General features: G+C 59.4%; 1 protein-coding gene across 8 annotated transcripts in view; it reads right to left on the bottom strand.

Moving 5' to 3' along the window:
- Positions 1–18,938, bottom strand: part of NFIX (nuclear factor I X) — a 96,151-nt gene that overhangs the window by 6,140 nt on the left and 71,073 nt on the right. For 3 of the 8 annotated variants that reach the window (XM_036846093.1, XM_036846095.1, XM_036846092.1), the window contains exons 3-10: positions 16,235–16,297; positions 15,816–15,890; positions 15,325–15,445; positions 14,019–14,155; positions 10,895–11,017; positions 8,541–8,716; positions 2,703–2,850; positions 482–573 (exon numbers count right to left, since the gene is read on the bottom strand). In XM_036846093.1, coding sequence (XP_036701988.1) covers positions 482–573; positions 2,703–2,850; positions 8,541–8,716; positions 10,895–11,017; positions 14,019–14,155; positions 15,325–15,445; positions 15,816–15,890; positions 16,235–16,297 — 935 coding nt within the window. The remainder of the gene's footprint in view (positions 1–481; positions 574–2,702; positions 2,851–8,540; positions 8,717–10,894; positions 11,018–14,018; positions 14,156–15,324; positions 15,446–15,815; positions 15,891–16,234; positions 16,298–18,938) is intronic. The other 5 variants (XM_036846098.1, XM_036846094.1, XM_036846097.1 and 2 more) reach the window with 3 other exon arrangements.

Raw genomic sequence — 18,938 nt, 5'->3', positions numbered from 1 at the left:
CTGAGCCCTGCCTTACCCCCGGTGCCAGAGTCTCTGGGCACGTGGCCCACCAGGCCGCCTCTGTCCCTCCTCCACCCCCGACCCAGCCCACCCAAAACCAAGGAAGAGGGGAGGGCCAGGGGCTAGGGCATCCAGCCGGAGCAAAAGGAAAGCAACAAGGCAGACCCTGTCCTCCTCCGGATGGAGCCTCCTGCTTCCATCTTTGCTTCCACCAGGCCTGGCCCAGAGCGCCTCTAGCCTTGGGTCCTTGGCTGCCTTCCCCAGGGCCAGGGCTGTCAGAGCTAATTATCCAATTAGCTGATTAGCCAGGGGGCCTGGGGGCTGCCTGGGGAGGCAGGCTCAGCTGGGCATGCAAAAGCCTGAGCCTTCCAGCCCTGCCCCAGCCTCTTCTCCCGGACTGCCCCAAGGATCCCTGCCTCCTCCCTGACGCCAAGATGCCCCCAACCCTGCCTGCATCCACCTGGCGGGCAGGGCCTCCTACCTGAGACTGCTGTGGGATGTTCAGAAAGTTGCCGTCCCGGGGTCCGATGCTGACAAACCGGTTGGCAGAGGCGGCGCCTGTCGTTGCGAATGCTGTGGGGAGCAGGGGAGAGAGGGAGAGACCCCGTGAGGACCTGGAGCCTGCCCGGGCACTGCCCTTCGGGACTGCTGAGAGAGGGAGAGGCTAGGTTAGACCATGTTGCCTGGGCTTAAGCTGGCAGTGGGAAGGACAGGCCGGAGGGGCCCCCCGTCCTCTCACTGGACCAGGAGCACACAGTCCCCCACCCCTGGCACTCCGCTGCAGCCAGGCATCCTCTTTCATGGCCCTGGAGGCTACAGCTGAGGCCCCACAGACCCAGTTCTGTCCCCTACACAGGCACTAGGCAGGGCCAGGGATACCCCTCCTCCCAGAGCACCCGAAGCAAGTACCCTTGCTTTCCTACTGGCCCTCTTGGGTCTGGAGAAGAGGGAGCCTGGGAGGGTGGGAGTTCTGGCAGACTGGCCCCACCCTGCTTGGAGAAGGCCATCTCAGCCAGGCCACCCCTCCAACTGGGGTGCCTAGTTGGGTGCTGCACCACTTACCACCCTGGGCCCAAGGACTGGGCCGGTGGCTTGGGAAACTTGAAGGGTCCCAACAGAGGGCTGAGCTGGGTGGGTCAGGGTCAGAGAGGGGTCTGGGAGCTGGCTGCTGGCTCAAGCACAGGGGTGGCAAGGCTCAGGCCCGGCAGACATTCTCCTCCTTTGATGGATGAGCCAGGTCCTATGGTCCTGCGGTTCCCAGGGACCCGAGGTACAAGAGGAGGAGGAGGCCAGAGGGCCTGGCAGAGCCCCAGGGCTTGGGCACCAGGGGCAACTGTTCTGGGGTCTGGGGGGGCAAATGGGCCAAATACCCAGGAGCTCTTCTTGGGCTGTCCGGCTGGAGCCCTATGGGAGGGGACTGGCGCCGCACCCGCAGGAGGAAGGATGCCCCCAGAGAGGATGAGGAGAGTCACAGCTAACTGGGAGCCCCCACCCCACCCCTCCCTGCACCAGATACACCCCAGGGACCCCGTGCTCACCAGAGTCTGTCCATAAGTGGCCCCCAGCCACCCCGCAGCCTGGCTCCCCCTCTCCCACCCTGCCCACCTCCAATGACCATGACCATGACTTCGTGTCTTGTGGCGAATGCAGATGAGAAGATGGCATGAAGAGGATGGACAGGGGAAAAGAACTCAAACCAAGAAAAAAGAAGGTGAGACAGAGAGCGCGAGACGAAGAAAAGTGGTGAGATGGGCCACCCCTTCCGCCGCTGTCCCGAAGTCCTGGCCCACGGCCTGCCAGCCCCCAGAGCGCCCGAAGCGCTGCCCACCCCCCGCCCACAGTCCCACAGACGGCACGCCGCCCACCCTCCGCCTCTCCTGTCCTTCAAGCGTCGTCGGGTCTAGCTTGGGCCTCTCAACTCAGATTTTTCTCTTCCCTTTGACAAAATTTGTCATCGGTTTTTAAAAAAAAAAAAAAAAAAGAAAGAGAGAGAGAAAGAGATGAAGTAAGCCAAGGCCCAGAGCCCTTCCTTGTCCTTGGAACATCCAACCTGGGGAAGAAACTGAGGGAAGGGAGAGGGATGGGAAGGAGGGGAAAAAAAAAGAGGAACAACGAGAAACCAAATGTGAGACTGAAGGCTGAAGGGGAGGGGATCAGGGGCTGGCCTGCTGCACCTTTAGAGGCCTGAGGGGCCCAGAATGGAGGTGAGGGGGGCAAGGCAAAAAGGGGATGGTGGTGGCGTCGCCTTGTGGTCACATTTAATTTTCTTGGTGTGGGGGGGGGGGGCACAACGAAACAACAAAAAAATCAAAAAACGAAAAAACAAAAAATGAAAAAACAGCAATTAGGCATGAAGATGGCATGGCTGTGCCTCCCCTCCCCCCTCCCCCCCGGCCAGCACCCCTGGCCTGTGTGCCCCACTGTGCTCCCTCTCCCGCCCCCCGGAGGGGCCTGGGCCAGGGGCCCCAGCTGGGAGCAGCGGGCGGGCAGGGGGGCTAGTGGGGTGCTGGCTGGTGCAACTAAGGCCCAGGAGGCCGTGGTTGGGGGGCTCAGCTCTGCTCTTGTCCGGGTGGGAGGCTCCGTGGCACTCTGGGTTGGGGGGCTTTGGCAGTGCGGGAGGGGGCTTTTCTTTTTGCAGTGGAGACTGTTTGGATGGGCTGGGGACGCTGGGCGTTGTGGTTTCGGTTTCATCGTCCACTTACAAGGTGATGGAGGAGTCAAGGCGGCGCCGTCTGGGGCAGTGCTGGTGGATTTGGAATCAGGCATAGGAAGGGGCACAGGTCTGGCCACTGGAGGCGGCGGTGGTAGCAAAAATGACCCCGGGACTTTGCCCTGGCCGCTACCGTTGGGCTGCGAACAACATAAATAGAGTGACGCATGAAGGCACATCACACACAGACACACGCTCCCCTGCGCGGCCACGCCAGCTCGCTCCTGAGAGCGGGCGCTCCCGGCGGAAGATGATGCAGGATGGGATTCTCTCCTCCAGGGCACAGGGTTGGTGAGGGCATGAGGCCTCTATTTGGTCTCTCAGGTGTTTCTCTCTTTTTTTTTTTTTTTTTTTTTGTAGTCCTCTTTTGAAGTTGTGGGAGGGAGGAAGGGGGATGTCCGACGGGTGGTTTGTTATTTCTTAGGGAACAGGTTTTAGGTACCGAAACATGCCACCTAGCCGTACAAGCAGCTGCACTCAGAACTCTCACGCTCTTGAAGACCTTCTCCTATGGCAGGAAAGATGTACCAGCTTACCTCCTGTGCCCCCCTAAAACACATACGTGCCTCCCCTCCGTGGGCCCCTGGGGTAGGTCCAGCTGACCCAACCAAGGACCACAGGCCCACCAGCATCTGCCCCATGTCATGGCCTCAGGGGGCTGGCCAGGGAGCATGCCCTGGGCTCTGGTAGCCTGAGGACAGTGGGGTGCTGGCTTATCTGCTACAGAACAGCCCAAGAGGAAAATCCATTGCTGGCAGCTCTGGTTTCCACAAGGTTCTCTGAGTGGCTTTCCCTCAGAAGCTGGGGATGTCTGGTCACCAGATCCACTAATTGTCCTTTATTCCCTCTTGTGCCTTACACTTCAATTCCCTCCTCCAGGCCCCATGTGGGGCCTTGTGTTCAATCAGCCTTTGGGCTTCGGGGGGGTGTAGGAACCACAAGGAAGGGCAGAGGTCCCCAGCCTCTTGCAGACACAGCTTCCCTGGACTGCATACCTCCTGCTGCTCTGGGCAGTGCCCTCGATGACCACCTGCAGCCTGGGCTCAAGGGGGCCAGGCCACAGCTTTTCATCCTAAACTGGTCCCTCTCCTGTGGGTCAAACCTCTGCCCTCCCAGCCACCCAGGCTTAGGACCTTGGGAGGTTCCTATGCTCCTCCTTCTGGTGGAGGGCAGACCCTGTGGGGCCCACCCCTAGACGTCTCCAGCTAGGTCGTCCTTCTGTCCTTACTGGTTTCAGTGGTTTCACTATGACAGTGAGACTCCCAGGGGCCCTCCCCTCTGCCGACAGCGTGCTCATCAGCTCAGCACCCTTGGCACCTGGCTCTGTACCAGGCACTTCACTCAGGTTGTGTCCAATCCTCCAACCACCCCGTAAGGCAGTGGTTCCTGCTTCGGGGCAGCTCTGGGTATTGACAGTGTCTGGAGACGTTCCGGTTAGCACAGCTTGGGGATGGAGGCTGAGAGGCTGCTGCTCAACCCCTACAACACACAGGGCGGCCCCCAGGACAAAGGCTCGTTGGCCCAAAGATCAACAGTGCTGTGGCTGAGAAACCTCGCTGCAAGGGAAGCTCTACTCTCCCCCTTTCACCACAGGGGATACTGAGGCTCTTCGTGATTCAGTGGTCTAGCCAAAAAGTCACCCGGCTGTAATTGGAAACGCCTGAAATTCATAGTCATGTCTGTCTAACTCCTAGGATCCTACGGATTCTTTCCAACAGACTCATTAACCCTCTTCCCAAACCCAAAGGAGTTCAGGCTTCTCCGATGCCCTAAAACCTTCCACAGCTATGACTACATCTGACGTAAAACATCACCTCCCCGGCCAGGCACGCAAGGCCGCCGTGATAGAGCCCAGATGGGGGTCTTCCACCACTCATGCCCCTACACTCCCTCCCCCTGAGTACTTCCCATTGTAAACCTACTGGGGTTCCCAGAACACAGCCTAAGCAGTCGGGGCTACACACTTGCTAACTGCAGAACCCTCCGTTCTAGAATACCCTTTCTCACACCCTTCAAGGCCCGCTCAGAAAACACCATCCCCAGCGTGGGGACCAGCCAGATTTCCGGAATCACCACCCGTCTCTCTCTCTCTGGTTCTTCCAGGACACTCCTGACCTCCACCGGAGCCTCTGCAGCAGACTACCTCCAGGGCTCCCCAACAAGCAGGCGGAATGTCACCTCTGTGTGGCCCAAGCATGTAGCACTCAAGTCCCACTGACTGAGTTGAATCAACTAGTCCATCCTGCTGCACTTTAAAACCATAGAGAGCCCCATGGGTGACCCGCGCAGGCCACGCCCTTCTGAATTTCTGCTGTCCCACCCTCCATCCTTCACCTCCAATCACCAGTCACCTAGGTCTGACACTGTCCCTCCAAATGGTTCCCTTGACTTGATCTTTCCTGCCCACTTAGAGGCCCGTGACAAAAGCAAGCAGTGGCTGCTTCTAGGGCTTATCGGCGTCCTGGGCTGAAGACCCTTTGTGCTGGGCGTCATTTTGGAAATGGACCTTTCAGTTCCAAGCAACAGCACGGGCCAGAGGGCAAGGGTTTCCGGCTCTGCGGGGTGATTCTGACATACAAGTGGAAACTGCCTTCCCTCATGTCCACAGTCTATCTTGTTCCTATCTCATTCTTCCATCAGGGCAGGAAATGGAATGATCCCAACAGATTCACAGCCTCACTTCTTCTCTCTGGGCTGTCCTGAGCTTGGGCTCCAGGGGGGCTGGGACACGGGGGCTTTCCAGGCGGCCCTTGCTCCCATAGGGCAGCCTCTGCTTCCTCAGAGCCTGTCTCTCCCTAGGAGGATCTAAATCACTAATCCCATCCAATAAAGCAAATCCCAGCCCAATATGGCCAGACATTGAAACCTGCTGATTTACAACATTCAGTTTCTAGAAGCAAGTCCCAGCCAGGCTAGGATGTCTCAGCTCTGGTTGGGGTACAAGTTGAGGTTTTAAAAATCTCAAGGTCTTGTGACTTTGCAGTGCCTTAAGACCCTGTGAGTTAAGATCTTAGAAGGAACCTAGGGGCTGGGATAGCTCCTCACTTTCATCTGACATGAAGATGTGGGCCTGGCCATACTGGCACTGGTGGTCAAGGCTGAGCTAGTACCAGGCTTTCTGCCTCCCAGAGTCATACTCTCCCATCAGGCCCTGCAACTTCTCCATTGTGCTCACCTGGCAGTCTCTTCTCCATGCCAGAAATACAGCTAACCGGGTATCCTCTTTCTGCCCTTTGCAAGTCCTCTAAGTGGTGTCTCCATTTGACCTTGGCCTTTACCGATGTGGTTTTCTCAATCGGGGCCTTATGCTGAGGTCTAAGAGGTGCCTGGGAACCATTCTGCAAGTTGTCTGTAAAATTGTGTATGCCTACATTTTTCTGCAAAGATGGTCCATAACTTCAGATTCTCAAGGAGATCAGGAACTTACTCCTCTAGTCTCCAGGTCAGTGGTTCTCAAAGTGGGTCCGCTGACCAGAAGAGGCATCACCTGGGAACTTGGGGGGAAATGCAGATTCTCGGTCCCACACCAGAACTGCTGAATCAGAACTAGGTGAGGCCCAGCTACCTGCGTGTTAGTGAGGCCTCCAAGCGACTCTCATACATGCTAAGACTGAGAACTACTACTCTGGAGGTGGCCATGGAGCAAGCACAGCCCTGTACCGCCCCTGTCTGCCACCAGGTCAGCTGCAGAGCCCAGGGCCTCTCTCCGGCTCTCTCCTCCTCCATAGCGTGGTGCCATCTCTAGCCTCCTCTCAGAAACTGGGCCCAATGGAGCAGACTCACTGCAGAATTCCAGCTCCACCCCCCGACTCTTGGGCACAACAGGCCACAAGAGGAAACCTACAGAGACTGCTCTCCAGCCGAACTAGACTCTCTGTTTAACCAGAGGGGCTGTTTGCTCCCCTGTCGGTAGCATTTTGTCTGCGGTATACTCCAAGCAAGCACCTGCCTTGAGAAGAGAACCGTCTAGGCCAAGTGAGCCCTTGATTTTTTTTTAATTTATTTTTTGGCCACGCCACACAGCTCGCGGGATCTTAGTTCCCCGACCAGGGACTGAACCCGGGCCCTGGGTCGTGAAAGCACGGAGTCCTAACCACTGGACCTCCAGGGAATTCCTGAGCCCTTGATCTTGAATGATCAAGCCAAGGGAGAGGCTCAAGACCTGGCCATCAGGATGCCCAGGGATGGACTGACCCACACTCTTGTGGGTCCTGTGGGTTAGCTTCGGTTCTTTGGGCTAAGTCGGTCCCCCAGGTGGCTCTCATTTTGATTCCAAACCCCAGCTGCGTCCTTAGGTGAGAAGCAGGCACGGAAGGGTTCCTGGCCTCTCTGACCCATATTCCAGACCCCAGGCCCCTTGGGGGCTGGGACACATGCTGGCAGCTCCCGTAGACTCTGCCAGCATCTCTGAAGGAAGCACGGAAGCTGTTGGAGTCACGTCCACTTTTCCCTCCATGCCCCTGAAAGTGGACAGAGCTTGTCCAGAGAGGTGGGCAAAGCGCTGAGTGTGCTAAGGAGCTGCACAGCCAGCAAAAGAAACCCTTGCAGGGCAAAGGGGAAAAAAAGATGAGAAAAGTGGAAGAGGAAGAAGAGCGGGAGGGAGGGAAGAAGACTGGCTTCTGTCCTAGACAGCGAGAGCAAGGAGGCCGAGCCATGGCCCTGCCCCAAATCCATACAACCAGCACTGCGCAGGGCGCCCTGAGACATCACTAGGCTGAGCAGCTCAGGGCCACTGCTCTCCCTGGGCTGCCTCTGGCGTGGGCTTCCAAACGTCTTTCCCTACCAAGGCACTTCGAGTGTCCTCCCCATCTGATCTCTCACACTGGGGTTCCAGGCTGGACCAACTGTGGGGAAAGGAGCTGGGCCTTCTCATATAGCACAGCATGCTGCTGGAGTTCCAGAACATTCCCAGAGGTCTAGAGACCACCATGCCCCAACCTGGAATGGTCTCCCAGGGACTAAACAAGGACCACTGTCCCATTGAAGGGTCACCTTTGGCCCACCGCCGTCCGGGATAATTCCTCTGCTGAGTGGCTCTGCGTTTCTGCTCATCAGTGACCAGGCCCCAGGGCTGGCGGATGGAGAAGGACAGTGGGGCCACAGAGCTCCATGGGGAGCCAGTCTCTCTCCCAGGCTGAGGAGCAGAAGACTTCACTCCAGAACCATGACTGACCTGAGAACCCCTTGTTAAGAGTCCTGCCAGCAGGAGTCTCATGAAAGACCCTGTGGAACTGGGCCTGCCCTCCACTAAGGGCTTCTCACTGGGGGATGGTGATGCCCCCAGGGCGCACTGAAATCTGGAGACACTCACGATCAACACAGCTGGGGAGGGGGCGGTGTTGCCGGCACAGAGCGGGTCCGGGGCCAGGGATGCGGCCCAATGCCCCACAGTGCACAGGACGTCCCCACACAACAGAGAATGAAGAACCCCAAGTGTCAATAGTGGGAAAGCTTGGTCTAGAACCTACCAAATCCCTGCAGCCCTGAGGTTTAAGAGGGGTGTTAGGAGCTAAGGGGCCTGGGCCCGGGTTGGACAGATCATGGGTACACTCCTGCTAGAGGAAAAGACCACAAGGAGGGCAAAAAGCCCAAGCAAGGCGGGCCCAGCCACTGCCCCCTCATCTCTGGACCATGACGAACAGGCCCCGGCCCGATACGTGGACCCCTACTCCCAGACCCAGAAGATCGAGGTGTTCGGCACTACCGGCTCTCTGCTGCTGCAGCCCCAGGTGGGCTCCCGGCTTTTGGGCCCTCTCCCTGTGAGCCCTAAGACAGACAGACAGACGCAAAGATGAGCCGTAGAGGGGCTCGTGGGGTCCTCTGGACTCACCTGTCCGGTGGCCTGGCCCGAGCCATCCGAGCACACAAACTGCACAAACTCCTTCAGCGAGTCCTGCCCATGGTGGTGGTGGTAGCGGATGGTCGGGTGCGTGAAGTATGGGCTCGACTGCTGGATGATGGATGTGGAGGGGAAGTGCAGCGCTGATGCTGTGGCCCGTGGGCTCCCTGCGTGCACGTGGCAGGAAGAAAAGGGCATCGTCAGGGCCTAGGAAGCAGTGGGGGGGGGCACTGAAGACAAGGAGAACTGCTGGTCAGAGCACTTTGGGTCCAGAGAACGGGCAGGAGCAGGGCAGGGACCAGAGTGAGGGGAGCGAGGCACCGGCCGCTAGTGTGAAAGTTAAGATGGCGCCCAAGTAACTCAGTAAATCAAGATAAATAACATTTTAATGCAATATTTTAAAAAGTCAAATTGGCAAACCGGGGCCCACAGACCAGCTGCTTATCTTTGTAAATAAAGTTTGATTGGAACCAGGGCCAGAGTTAGAGTGAGGTAAGTGAGGGTCATGCAAGCACGGGGTCAGTCCTATCTTTTATTTAAAATATTGATATTTGCTCATCGTGTATTTTTTTTGCAATAGTTTTAATTTTTAGAAATATTGCATTAAAATAAAATTTATCTTGATGACTGAGATTTTAGGGGCTCCTTGACATTCTGCACCGAGGTGAGTGCCTCACTCACCTCACCCCGGTCCAGGGCCTGGGTGGGAGCCTTGATGAGGAGACAGCCGGTTCCGCGGGGCTCCAGATAAACACACAGCCCTGCGCCAGCGCAAGAGGGGCCCGTGCAGCGCGCACACACATCTCCTGCGTGCGGGTGGGTGTGCACCTGGCTGCTGCTGCCCAGGCCACATTCTTCCGCGCTCAGCCCCGGCGCTCGCACACACGTCCTCGAACGCACGACTCCCACCCTGGAGCAGGCCCCAGCTCTTCCCCGGCCAAGTCCTCCCCCTCCTGTCTGTTTCCAATCAGCTCCCTCTTGCTCTCAGTTTCATTAGGGGCCTGAAGAAACTTGGCTTCTCTCTGGAGTTCATAAAAGCTGAGCCGAGCAGGGCCTGCTGCCCTCCCGCTGCCTGTGCAGAGGGCCTGGGCTCCCCGCCCCCACCTCGCGGCCACCACGCCCTGCCCCGCTGCTGGATGCCTCTGGGCTCCCAGCCAGGAGGCCCTGAGGAAGAAGCCAGGAGGGTAAACCTCAGTGTTCTCCGGGTCCTATAGGAGGGCCCAGGAGACAGCGGGTGGACACGGGGCAGTGTTCAGAAGAACCCCAGGCCTCTTTCTGCCAGACAGGTGCCAAGAGAGGGAAGAGGCAAGTGAGAGAGCAGCCGGCTGAGGACAGCCTCCACAGCTTCCTGGCTGGTTCCACCCCCTCCAGAACACGGAGGCATCCTGCCCCCAAGCACTCTCTCCGGGAGGCTGAAGCAAGAGAGCTCCCAAGGCAGCAGGGCCAGCTCCTTTCCCTGAAGAGCAGCCCAGGTACCACCTGCCCCTTGGCCCAGCCCTTCACTTCTGGAAAAGAGCGGGGAGGCCTCGAGAAGGGAGCCTGGGCTCCTAGGAGTACTCTTCTCAACCTGAGCTCACACCAGCCTGGGCTGGTGCTGGGAGAACAGACCCCGGGCTCTGTGAGGAGCTGAGAGAGAAGAGCTGAAAGGAGGGCAGGGGGAGAAGCCTGTGCTATCCACCCCCCACAGCTGGAGGGAGGACAGGAGAACTGGGCAGGAATGGGCCTGAGGCTTCTGCAGTCAGGGCTAAGTGGGAGGAAGCCTCAGGACAGGCCTGTGCCACACACAGCACACACACGAGCACACATGCATCCGATGCACGTACACAGCACCTGCACACGCACACAAGCACACACACACACTCACGTGCACACATGCATCCGACGCACGTACACAGCACCTGCACACGCACACAAGCACACACACTCACGTGCACACATGCATCCGACGCACGTACACAGCACCTGCACAAGCACACACACACACACTCACGTGCACACGTGCATCCGACGCACGTACACAGCACCTGCACACGCACACAAGCACACACGCACACTCACGTGCACACGCAGCGCACAAGCATGCATCATGCACAGGGGGTGTGAGAAGCAAGTGGGAGAGTGCTGGGGAACAAGGTGAGGAGGGCCCAAGGGCTGGCCTGGGTCTGGAGGAGGCGCTGCTGCGGAGGGAGGGCCCGTTCCCATGCCCACCCACTGCCATACCACGGCCCATTCAGAGAGCTTGGGGCTGTCACTCAGGGTCGGCCCTGGCCCCTCTGCCTGGCCAGTTGCCCATCTGGGCTCCTCTGCCACCCCCACTGCCCCCCTCCGGGCCCTCCATTTCTCACCTGGTCTGACTCCAGCAAGCACAGGCAGCGGGTGGTGAGTGAAAGCCATGCGCGGGGAGCTGCCCTGAGAGGAGAGGGCACTGCAGAAGTCCAGCTTTCCTGACTTCTTTAGAGAAGCCGGGCCTGGGGGGAGGAATCAGCAACACAGGGCAGGTTTAGCTGGGCCGGGGAGGGAGCAGGGGAAGGTGGGAAGCCAGCAGCTCACTCCTCCTCTCCTCGGGCCCCTCCCGGCTGCCCCTTCCCCCACCAGGCTCCCTCCTGCCTCCTTTGCCTGACTGTGGCTCTGTTTCTCAGGCCGTGTGCAGACCATCCTGCCGTGGGTGCTGCTGACAGGAGAGGAGAATAAGGCCCTTCGGTGCACTGGGCAGGGAGTGAGCAAGGGGGCCCGTCTTGCCCCCTGACAAGCAGATAAGGAGCTCAAGGGGAGCAGGGCAAAAGGGGGGATGCAGGGTCAGAGGGCAGGGAAGGTGTGCAGGAGGAGCCCGGGAGAGCAGCTTCAGAGCGAGCCGGCCCAGGGACTTCCCTGGCGGTCCAGTGGTTTAGGACTCCCGCGCTTCCACGCGGGGTGGGGTGGGGGTGAGGGCGCGGTTTTGATCGCTGGTCAGGGAACTAAGCTCCTGCGCAGCGCGGGCCCTGGGCTCTGGGAGGTTCTGATGGGAAGAAACCAGAGCTCCTTACGGGAAGGGAAAGCACAGCCATTGGCCCCGGGGAAGGACGACCATGGAGAAACAGCATCTGACAAGAGAGCAGGGAGGAGGCTGGAGGGCCTGGGCGGGTGCTGGGGTTACAGCTAGACAGGAAAGGACTCCCTCAGTCAGGGGACCCAAAGGCCGGACTGTCAGAGCATGGGTAATTCCAGGGCTTCGCTCGGCTCCCGGTACCAGAGATGGGGTGACATTCAGCAGGAGACAGGGACACAGAGAATACCCCATTTGAGCTCTGCCTCTAAGAGCCTGATGTTGCCAATCAAGGTCATCTCTGTGCCCAGTGGGCATGACATCCAAGATGCTATACAAAGCAGGGCCCCCAGGCCAGGTCCGCCAGGTGAGGTTGTCTCCCGTCCTCAGCTGAGCCTTGAGGCTGTGCCCAGGCTGGGAGGGATAAGGTGAAGTCAGGGCAGATATCCAGAGCTGCCATCATTGGGACACAAGTTGAATCGGTTTGGGTGGGGTGTGTGTGTGTGTGTTGGGTGGCGGGGGGTTGTGGGGGGAGGCTTCAGAACACAGAAATAAGAGCTGTCTTAACCACAGAGGGAAGAGGCGGGGAAAGGGTGAGCTCCCAGCCGCCAGCAGAGGTGTTATCTGGCAGCAGCTGTGTGCCACCTGATAGCTGGCACGGTGGGGGGAGCGCCTCCACCAGCTGTGCACAGCTGTCACCATGGCCGCACAGTGCCTCCCCAGCTGTTCCCAGTCCTGCAGCTGGGCTGCTTAATTGGTGACTTGTCCCAGAGCAGGAAAACAGCACAGGGTTGGTGGGAGGAGGGGATGAGTACAGAGGAAAAGGGGGGAAGGCGAGGGGGCTGGGGGGTGCTGCAGGAGGATGCTGGGGCCGTGCGTGGCAAGGCTGCTGGAAGGAGCGGAAATGGCGGGCTCGACAGCAGGCAGCCAAGAAAGGAGAGACAGGGAACCGCGGAGGGGAGGGCTCCTCGGGAACCAGGTCTGCGCAGAGGGACCTGGGGGCCCATGCCTCAGGAGCCAGCAGTGGACGTGGCCCTCAAGGCACACCAGTCCTGGAGGAAACACTTCACGGAGGCCCTAGCTGGGGAGTCTTCGGGGCCTTCTCAACCCCTTCTTTCTGCACCTCCAGAGGTTCCCCCCAGGGAAGCACCTGTGCTGTGCTGGCCCGGGCCCCCACTGGCCACCACACCCTGGGAGGGGCACCCAGAGCCGTGCCGGAGCGCTGTCCGGCACAGGTGAACCTTGCTGGTGGTCTAACCCTCTCCCTCAGCCCAAGGCCTGGAGGTGAGTCCTCTCTTCCTCCCAGGTTGCTGAGAGCAGAAGCCAGAGGTTGCATCTGGGGCAGCAGGAAAGCAGAAGCACCCCCTTGCCCTTTAGTCTTGCTTCTCCCCCAGCCCTGGCCCCTGCCCATCCACCTGGCCCTTCCCAGTAGGGGGACATCTGGAAAACACCAAGCAAAACACCATCAGGTAGACCCTCATCTTCCTGCGTCAGAGAACAAGGCCCCTGTCCCCAGGCCTGACCGACGCAGACACACCTCACGCGCATCCCGTACACAGAGGTCTGCACTACCTGGTCCCAAGACACCCATACTTTGAGGACACACACAGGCTGCACCAACAATGTGTCCGGCACAAGCGTCCTGCAGGCAGCCTCCTTATACACACCTGTGCAATACGTACACGCACACAGCCCCCCTCTATCCCACCTGGGCTCTCCAGGTGTGCCCACACCTCCTGTCAAGACTGGAGGTGAAGGTGGGCGTATTCACCAGCAAGGGTGTGGTCAGAGAGGACTGGGAGGCCTGAAAACAATTCTGCTCCCTCTTTACCAGGCTCTGCTCCTCTCTGTGAAGGTGGGCCCTTTAGACCAGCGGTCCTCAACCTAGGAAGGTCCTGTCCCCTCCCAGGGGACATTCAGCAATGTCCGGAGACATTTTCGGTCATCACACCTGCTGAGGAGGTTTGCTACTGGCATCTAGTGGGTGGAGGTCAGGGCCGCTGCTCGACACCCTACAGGGCACAAAATGGCCCCGTTACAGAGAATACCGCGGCCCCAGATGTCAAGAGAGCCCAGTTTGAGAAATGGCTTTAAAAAACCATGAAGACCGCAGAACTGGGGCAACCTCTCTAAAGAAATCCCAAGAGAAGGAGGATGAGGGGGCTCTGAGGAGGAGGCCACGCCCCCCTGCAGGGCACCAGAGGCTCAGCGTCGGGGCCTCTGCTTTCCTTCTGCCACATCTGGGGGCCCTACTGCCCACTCAGGAACAACCCAGCTGCTCGCCTCTGCTCTCCTGGTCCGCCCTCCTCTGGAAGATCAGGAGAAGAAAAGACAGGCAGTGCCACCAACAGCAGGATGGAACGGTGGGAGGTTTGCCAGGTAAACTGAGGGGGAAGAGGAGGCTCCATGCTGCCCCTGCTCCAGGTCGGGCCTCGTGGCGCCCATACCTGCATCCACATCGTTGGGCCACCCGCTGGACTGGCTGCTGCCAGCTGCCGGGGAGCGGCCTGTGCCAGGATAGAAGACGTCGTCGACAGGGCTCTCCATCTCGCTGTCATCGATGGACTTGGGGCGCTTGGTGGTGCTGGGGAAGGAGGAAAGGGGTCAGGTGGGCCAAGGACGAGCTGAGGTACCGGTACTCAGGCCGAGGAAGCCTGCACTGACAGTCTTCCGCGTTGGGGGGTGGGGGCCCGCTGTCGGCAGGGCTTCAGGGCACTCGCTGTGTGCCCACCCCCCAAGGCCAGACCGAGAGCCCCTTGGGCCCAGCCCACCCACTCCTCCTCCTTGAGCCCCTTCTCAGTCACAATACCATCCATCATCTACCCAAGCTGCCCAAGTCAAAGAAGTGGGCAAAACCCTCAGCTGCTTCCTCAGCCCCACCTTCTACTTCCCATCAGCTCCCACGGCTAGGGCGAGGCGTGTGAGGCACTGGCCAGGGACAAGAACGCCAGGGGGTGACACAAAACTCAGTCATCGTGACATTATGTTATTTTATGTTAAAATATGATTAAATATGAAAACATCATAACATTTTAATGCAATCTCCTAACATATCAAAATGAATGCCTAAACCTCACAATGAACCAAAATGTCCAAGGTTTTTTTTTAAAAAGGGACAGTATCCCACCTTGCCCTGCGTGACTGGCCCTGACCAGGGCCTACTATAGCTACCTCCCAAATATCTCCCAACTCCATCTCTCCCTCTCAGGCCAATCCCCCATCTGACTCAGGCCCTCCTCCCCTCCGACCTGCTGGGATAGCCTCTAGCTTCTTCCGGAAGTACTTTCTAGAACACATATCCCCAGCATCTTCTACTTAAAACCCGTCAGTGGGTTGTAAGCCCTAAACACCCTCCTCTGGCCTCTGAAGTCCTCCGTGGGATAGTCCCGCCGGCCCGCCCAGCCTTGGCCAGGGTGCAGGCTGCTCTCTCTACCTGGAGCGTCCACCCCATGCCTGTACCAGGCCCCTGGGCTCAAATGTCGCATCCCCAAGAGAGGGGCCTTCTCCAGTGCCCACAGGGAGCACCTTCTAGGCAAAGCCATGCCTTGTTTGAGTTTGTGTCCCCAAGGCCGAGTGCCTGTGTCAGCACAAAGCAGGAAGCTCAGGGGTTGGGGAACACAGTGAGCCCCAGCTCTGGAGCCAGTGCCCTCGACAAAGGATGACGTTCTGAAGCACCCAGGCCACAGTGGTACGGCTGCCCAAAGCGCCTGAGATGCCTGGGGGGCTGGGGGAAGGCCGGGGCGCGGGGCTCACCTGGTGGAAGGAGGGGAGGTGATGGACCGCCGCCCCAGGGTCACCTGGTTTATATTGTAGTAGCTGGGACTCTCCAGGTCTGCCAACGAGAAGTTGGGCCCTGATGCTGTCGCAACAGGAGCTGGGAAGAAGGGAGAGTGTGATGAGGTGTGGAAAGTGTGGGCGCCTGTTTTGTTGCCATGCGCAGCTCCCCAGAAGCCCTGGGGTGAGTTCACTGTGAAGGCTGCTGAGGAAACCTCCTCCTGGCTGGAGGTTGTTGGGAAGAGTCCTTGGTTACGATTTTTTTTCCTCCAAAGCAAAGGAGGTTAGAGGTGGGGCTCTCTGGACGCCACCCAGCCCCGTGCCATTGAGGCCGAGAGTGTCCCAGGAAACCTGTCTGCCCCCCTCCCCGACCAAGACCCCATCAGTGGGGGGGCTACGTGGGGTCCAAGTCCCACCGCTTCACCCCCCATCCCTGCTGACTCAGCCCTGGCCCAGAAGGAAGGACTCACTCTGTGATACTCTCACCAGCTCCGTCACATTCCAGACCCCGGAAGTCACAAAACAGTCCTGGAAACTTAAGTGCCCTGAGGAGGGAAAAGGGCAAGTGAGTGAGTGGAGGCAAGGCCAGGAGGGGATGTCTGCCTGTTTCCCCAAAGCTCTCCCCACCCTCAACTTGCTCCATCCCATGCCCCATGTCCCAGCCCCAGGCTGGCCCTCAGGGGTCTCAGATCTCCCTGGAAGTTAGGGTGTGCTACCGATGAGTGCCCTCCCCCTCTGAATAGCAGCCCAAGTTCAACAGCCGAGTGAAGGGGAATGGCAGGGGCAGGCCTGCCCTGGCCGGGGAGAGCAGAGAAGGGTGTGGGGAGGACGTGGTGGGCACAGCAGGCCAGGGAGGCTGGGTATAGGCAAGGGGGCAGGGGGCACTGACCGTTGGGCAGTGGTTTGATGTCCGCATCTCCTTGCTGGTTTGAACTATCTGATTGTCCGGATTCTGCAGGAGACACAAAGGGTGGGGATGGGTCAAAACCAAAGTGCTCCACAAACACCGGGCAAGCCGCTGCCCCTCAGCCTTATAAACACCTTCACTCCCCTTCCCTCCCTGAGCAGCCCAAGGAGACCAGGGAGAGGAGGAACTGCTACCGCCGTGGTGGTGGGGCTATCCTGGGTTCTGCAGGGTGTCTGGCAGCATCTCTAGCCTCCACCCCCCCACTAGATGCCAGTAGCACCCCGGTGGTGACAACCAAAACTCCGGTCTCCAAGCACTGCCTGATGTGCCCTGGGGGCAAGTTGCCCACGAGTGAACGCACTGGCTGAGAGTCAGGGCAAGGAGGCGCCCAGGAGAGAAGCCAGCAACTGTCTCTTTGCACAGCTGGGATGGACCCAAGGGCCCCCCATTCTCTACCCAGCTCAAGCTCCAGAGGAGCAGCCCCTTCCCTCCCTTCATTAATTAGAGCCGTTCCTGTCTGCCCACGCCACCCCCACCTCACCTTTATGCTTACGGGCAGTGCCTGGCAACACGGGGCGGGGGGGGCGGGGGGGAGGTTTGCCTTGACGCTGTCGCCTGCTCTGTGCCAGCCTGTCTGGGCTGTCTCATGCCCCAGTGCCACAGCTGCTCGGAGGGAGCCCCGAGACAAGGGCCCATTGTGCGGTGGGAGCTCACAGAGGGCTGGGGGCAGGGTGGAGTGTGTGTGTGAATATTTTGCTGAGCTTGGGAAAGCCCCCCGCCCCTGCCCCCCAGGTCCTCAAAGCTTTGTGTGCCAGGGGCACAACGGGGACCTCCAGAATGCTTGCCTGGGCACGACAGCTGGTGAGAGGGTGGCAGAGGGGGGCCAGGGCAGGTTGTGGGGCAGGGGAAAGGCAGGCATTGGGTAAAGAATCAGCTTCTCACAGGGGGACCACAGGGGGTGGCCTCAGGAAACCGGGCCCTGGTACTGGCCAGGGCTTTGCCCGACTCTTTGGAGTAACCCTGCCTCCACCACCCTCGCCCACCACCTCACAATCAGCCGGCTCACCAGGGTGTCCATCCTCCACTGGCCTCACAGTTGAGCTGCTCACGTTGGGGAGTGACCAGCAAGGAGGTTCCTGAAGAGTGACATGGGCCCGAGAGATAGAAGTGGGGGGACCCTGCAGCCACTTGGGAAGGAAGGAAGAGCCCTGGGTGCTGGGGCTGGTGGGCAGAATAGTTAGTAGCCTTTTCAGAGCCCAGGTCCTACTGCGGCTCGACCAAGTTCCTGGCCTCCTGCCTCACTGGGGCCGGTGGGAAAAAAAACAGACTGCCCCCAGGATGGTTTCAGCTTCCACTTTCCCCATTCTTTATCTCGTTTCACTTTTTTTTTTTTTAATTCTAAAAAATACAATAGTAATAAATCTAGTCACAAATCAAGAAAATGGAGCTTTCTAAGTGCTAACAGGGCCCCTTTCCCCCTTGTGTTTGGGGCGTGTCCTTCCACACCTCCCTCTGCACGCACCCCTGCGGTGTGTTTAGGAGTGGCGAATCCCACGCCAGGCCACTTCTTTGCTAGCGGCACTCTGCTCTGGAGCGAGCCCACAGGACTTCCTCCCACGCTCCTGGGAGGGCAACCTCTCTGTGGATGTGAGTTTTCCTGTTCCTCTCTCACCTCAGCTCATTCCCGACTCTCTGGGTCTGAGTCAAGCCCCGGACGGTGCAGGAGGGAGAAGGCAAGGGGGCTGAGGCAGTAGGCAGCCCACCTGAGGGCCTCCTTGCACCGGGGCCCTGAGCCTGATGTCTCTCAGGGCCGTCCTTTCCCAGATTCGTAGCTCAGGAAGAGCACAGCTGCAGCACCTGCGCGTAGAGCCCGGCGAGGGGCACACAGGCAAGGCTTTGCTGCCGAGGGGTGCCTGCTACTGACCGCACCTGTCCCAGGACCAACGCAGTCCCCACGGAGCCCTCCGGGCCAGAGACAGCGGAGTAGGAGGAAATGGACGAGGCTACTCAACGAGACAGGTCCCGCCTCTTCCAAAATGGCCAGGTGGAGACAGAAAGCCGCACGCATGCGCACACCCAGCCCAGGGACAGAAAGACGAGAGAACCCGACAAAGAGATGGAGGTGGGCCAGCGACAGAGGCAGAGACAAATGGGGCTCCAGGAGAGCGCGACAGACAGGAAATCCTTCTAAACCAGGACACTGCCCTGAAACATTACTGCTGCTATTACTATTATCTCCATGTAAGGGAGAAAGCAGGAGTGAGGATCCGGCGCAGGCAAGGCCCGCTGCCACGCGCCTGCGGGCGGTGCTCCGGGCGCTGCTGGCAGCCATTTTAGCCCTTGGCAGCCATCTTACGGCTGGCGGCCCCAGCCAGCATCCCCGCAATGCCACCGCCGCCGGCCCCACGGCACGCTCAGCTCAGCTCCAGGACAAAAGGCAGAGACACTAGGGATCTGGACCCGGGCTCAGAGGCACAAGAGCCAGCCCTGCAGCAGGGGCAGCTGTGGCCGGGGCCCCACCATCCCGCTCAGGCGGCACCCCGTTCACCCTCCAGGCCGATGCCAAGTGCAACGGACAGGGAGGGCCGAGGCTAGGGCCCACTCAACGTGGCTGAGGCCCCCCACGGGCCATCCGCAGGCCCAGGGCCCTCAGACAGTGTACCGAGTAAAGCCCTGCCCCGACGAG

The sequence above is a fragment of the Balaenoptera musculus genome, chromosome 3 (genome assembly GCF_009873245.2).
Source record: "Balaenoptera musculus isolate JJ_BM4_2016_0621 chromosome 3, mBalMus1.pri.v3, whole genome shotgun sequence".
NCBI lineage: Eukaryota > Metazoa > Chordata > Mammalia > Artiodactyla > Balaenopteridae > Balaenoptera > Balaenoptera musculus.
Note: the sequence above shows the minus strand (reverse complement) of the source record. Positions and strands in the feature narration are given on the sequence as shown.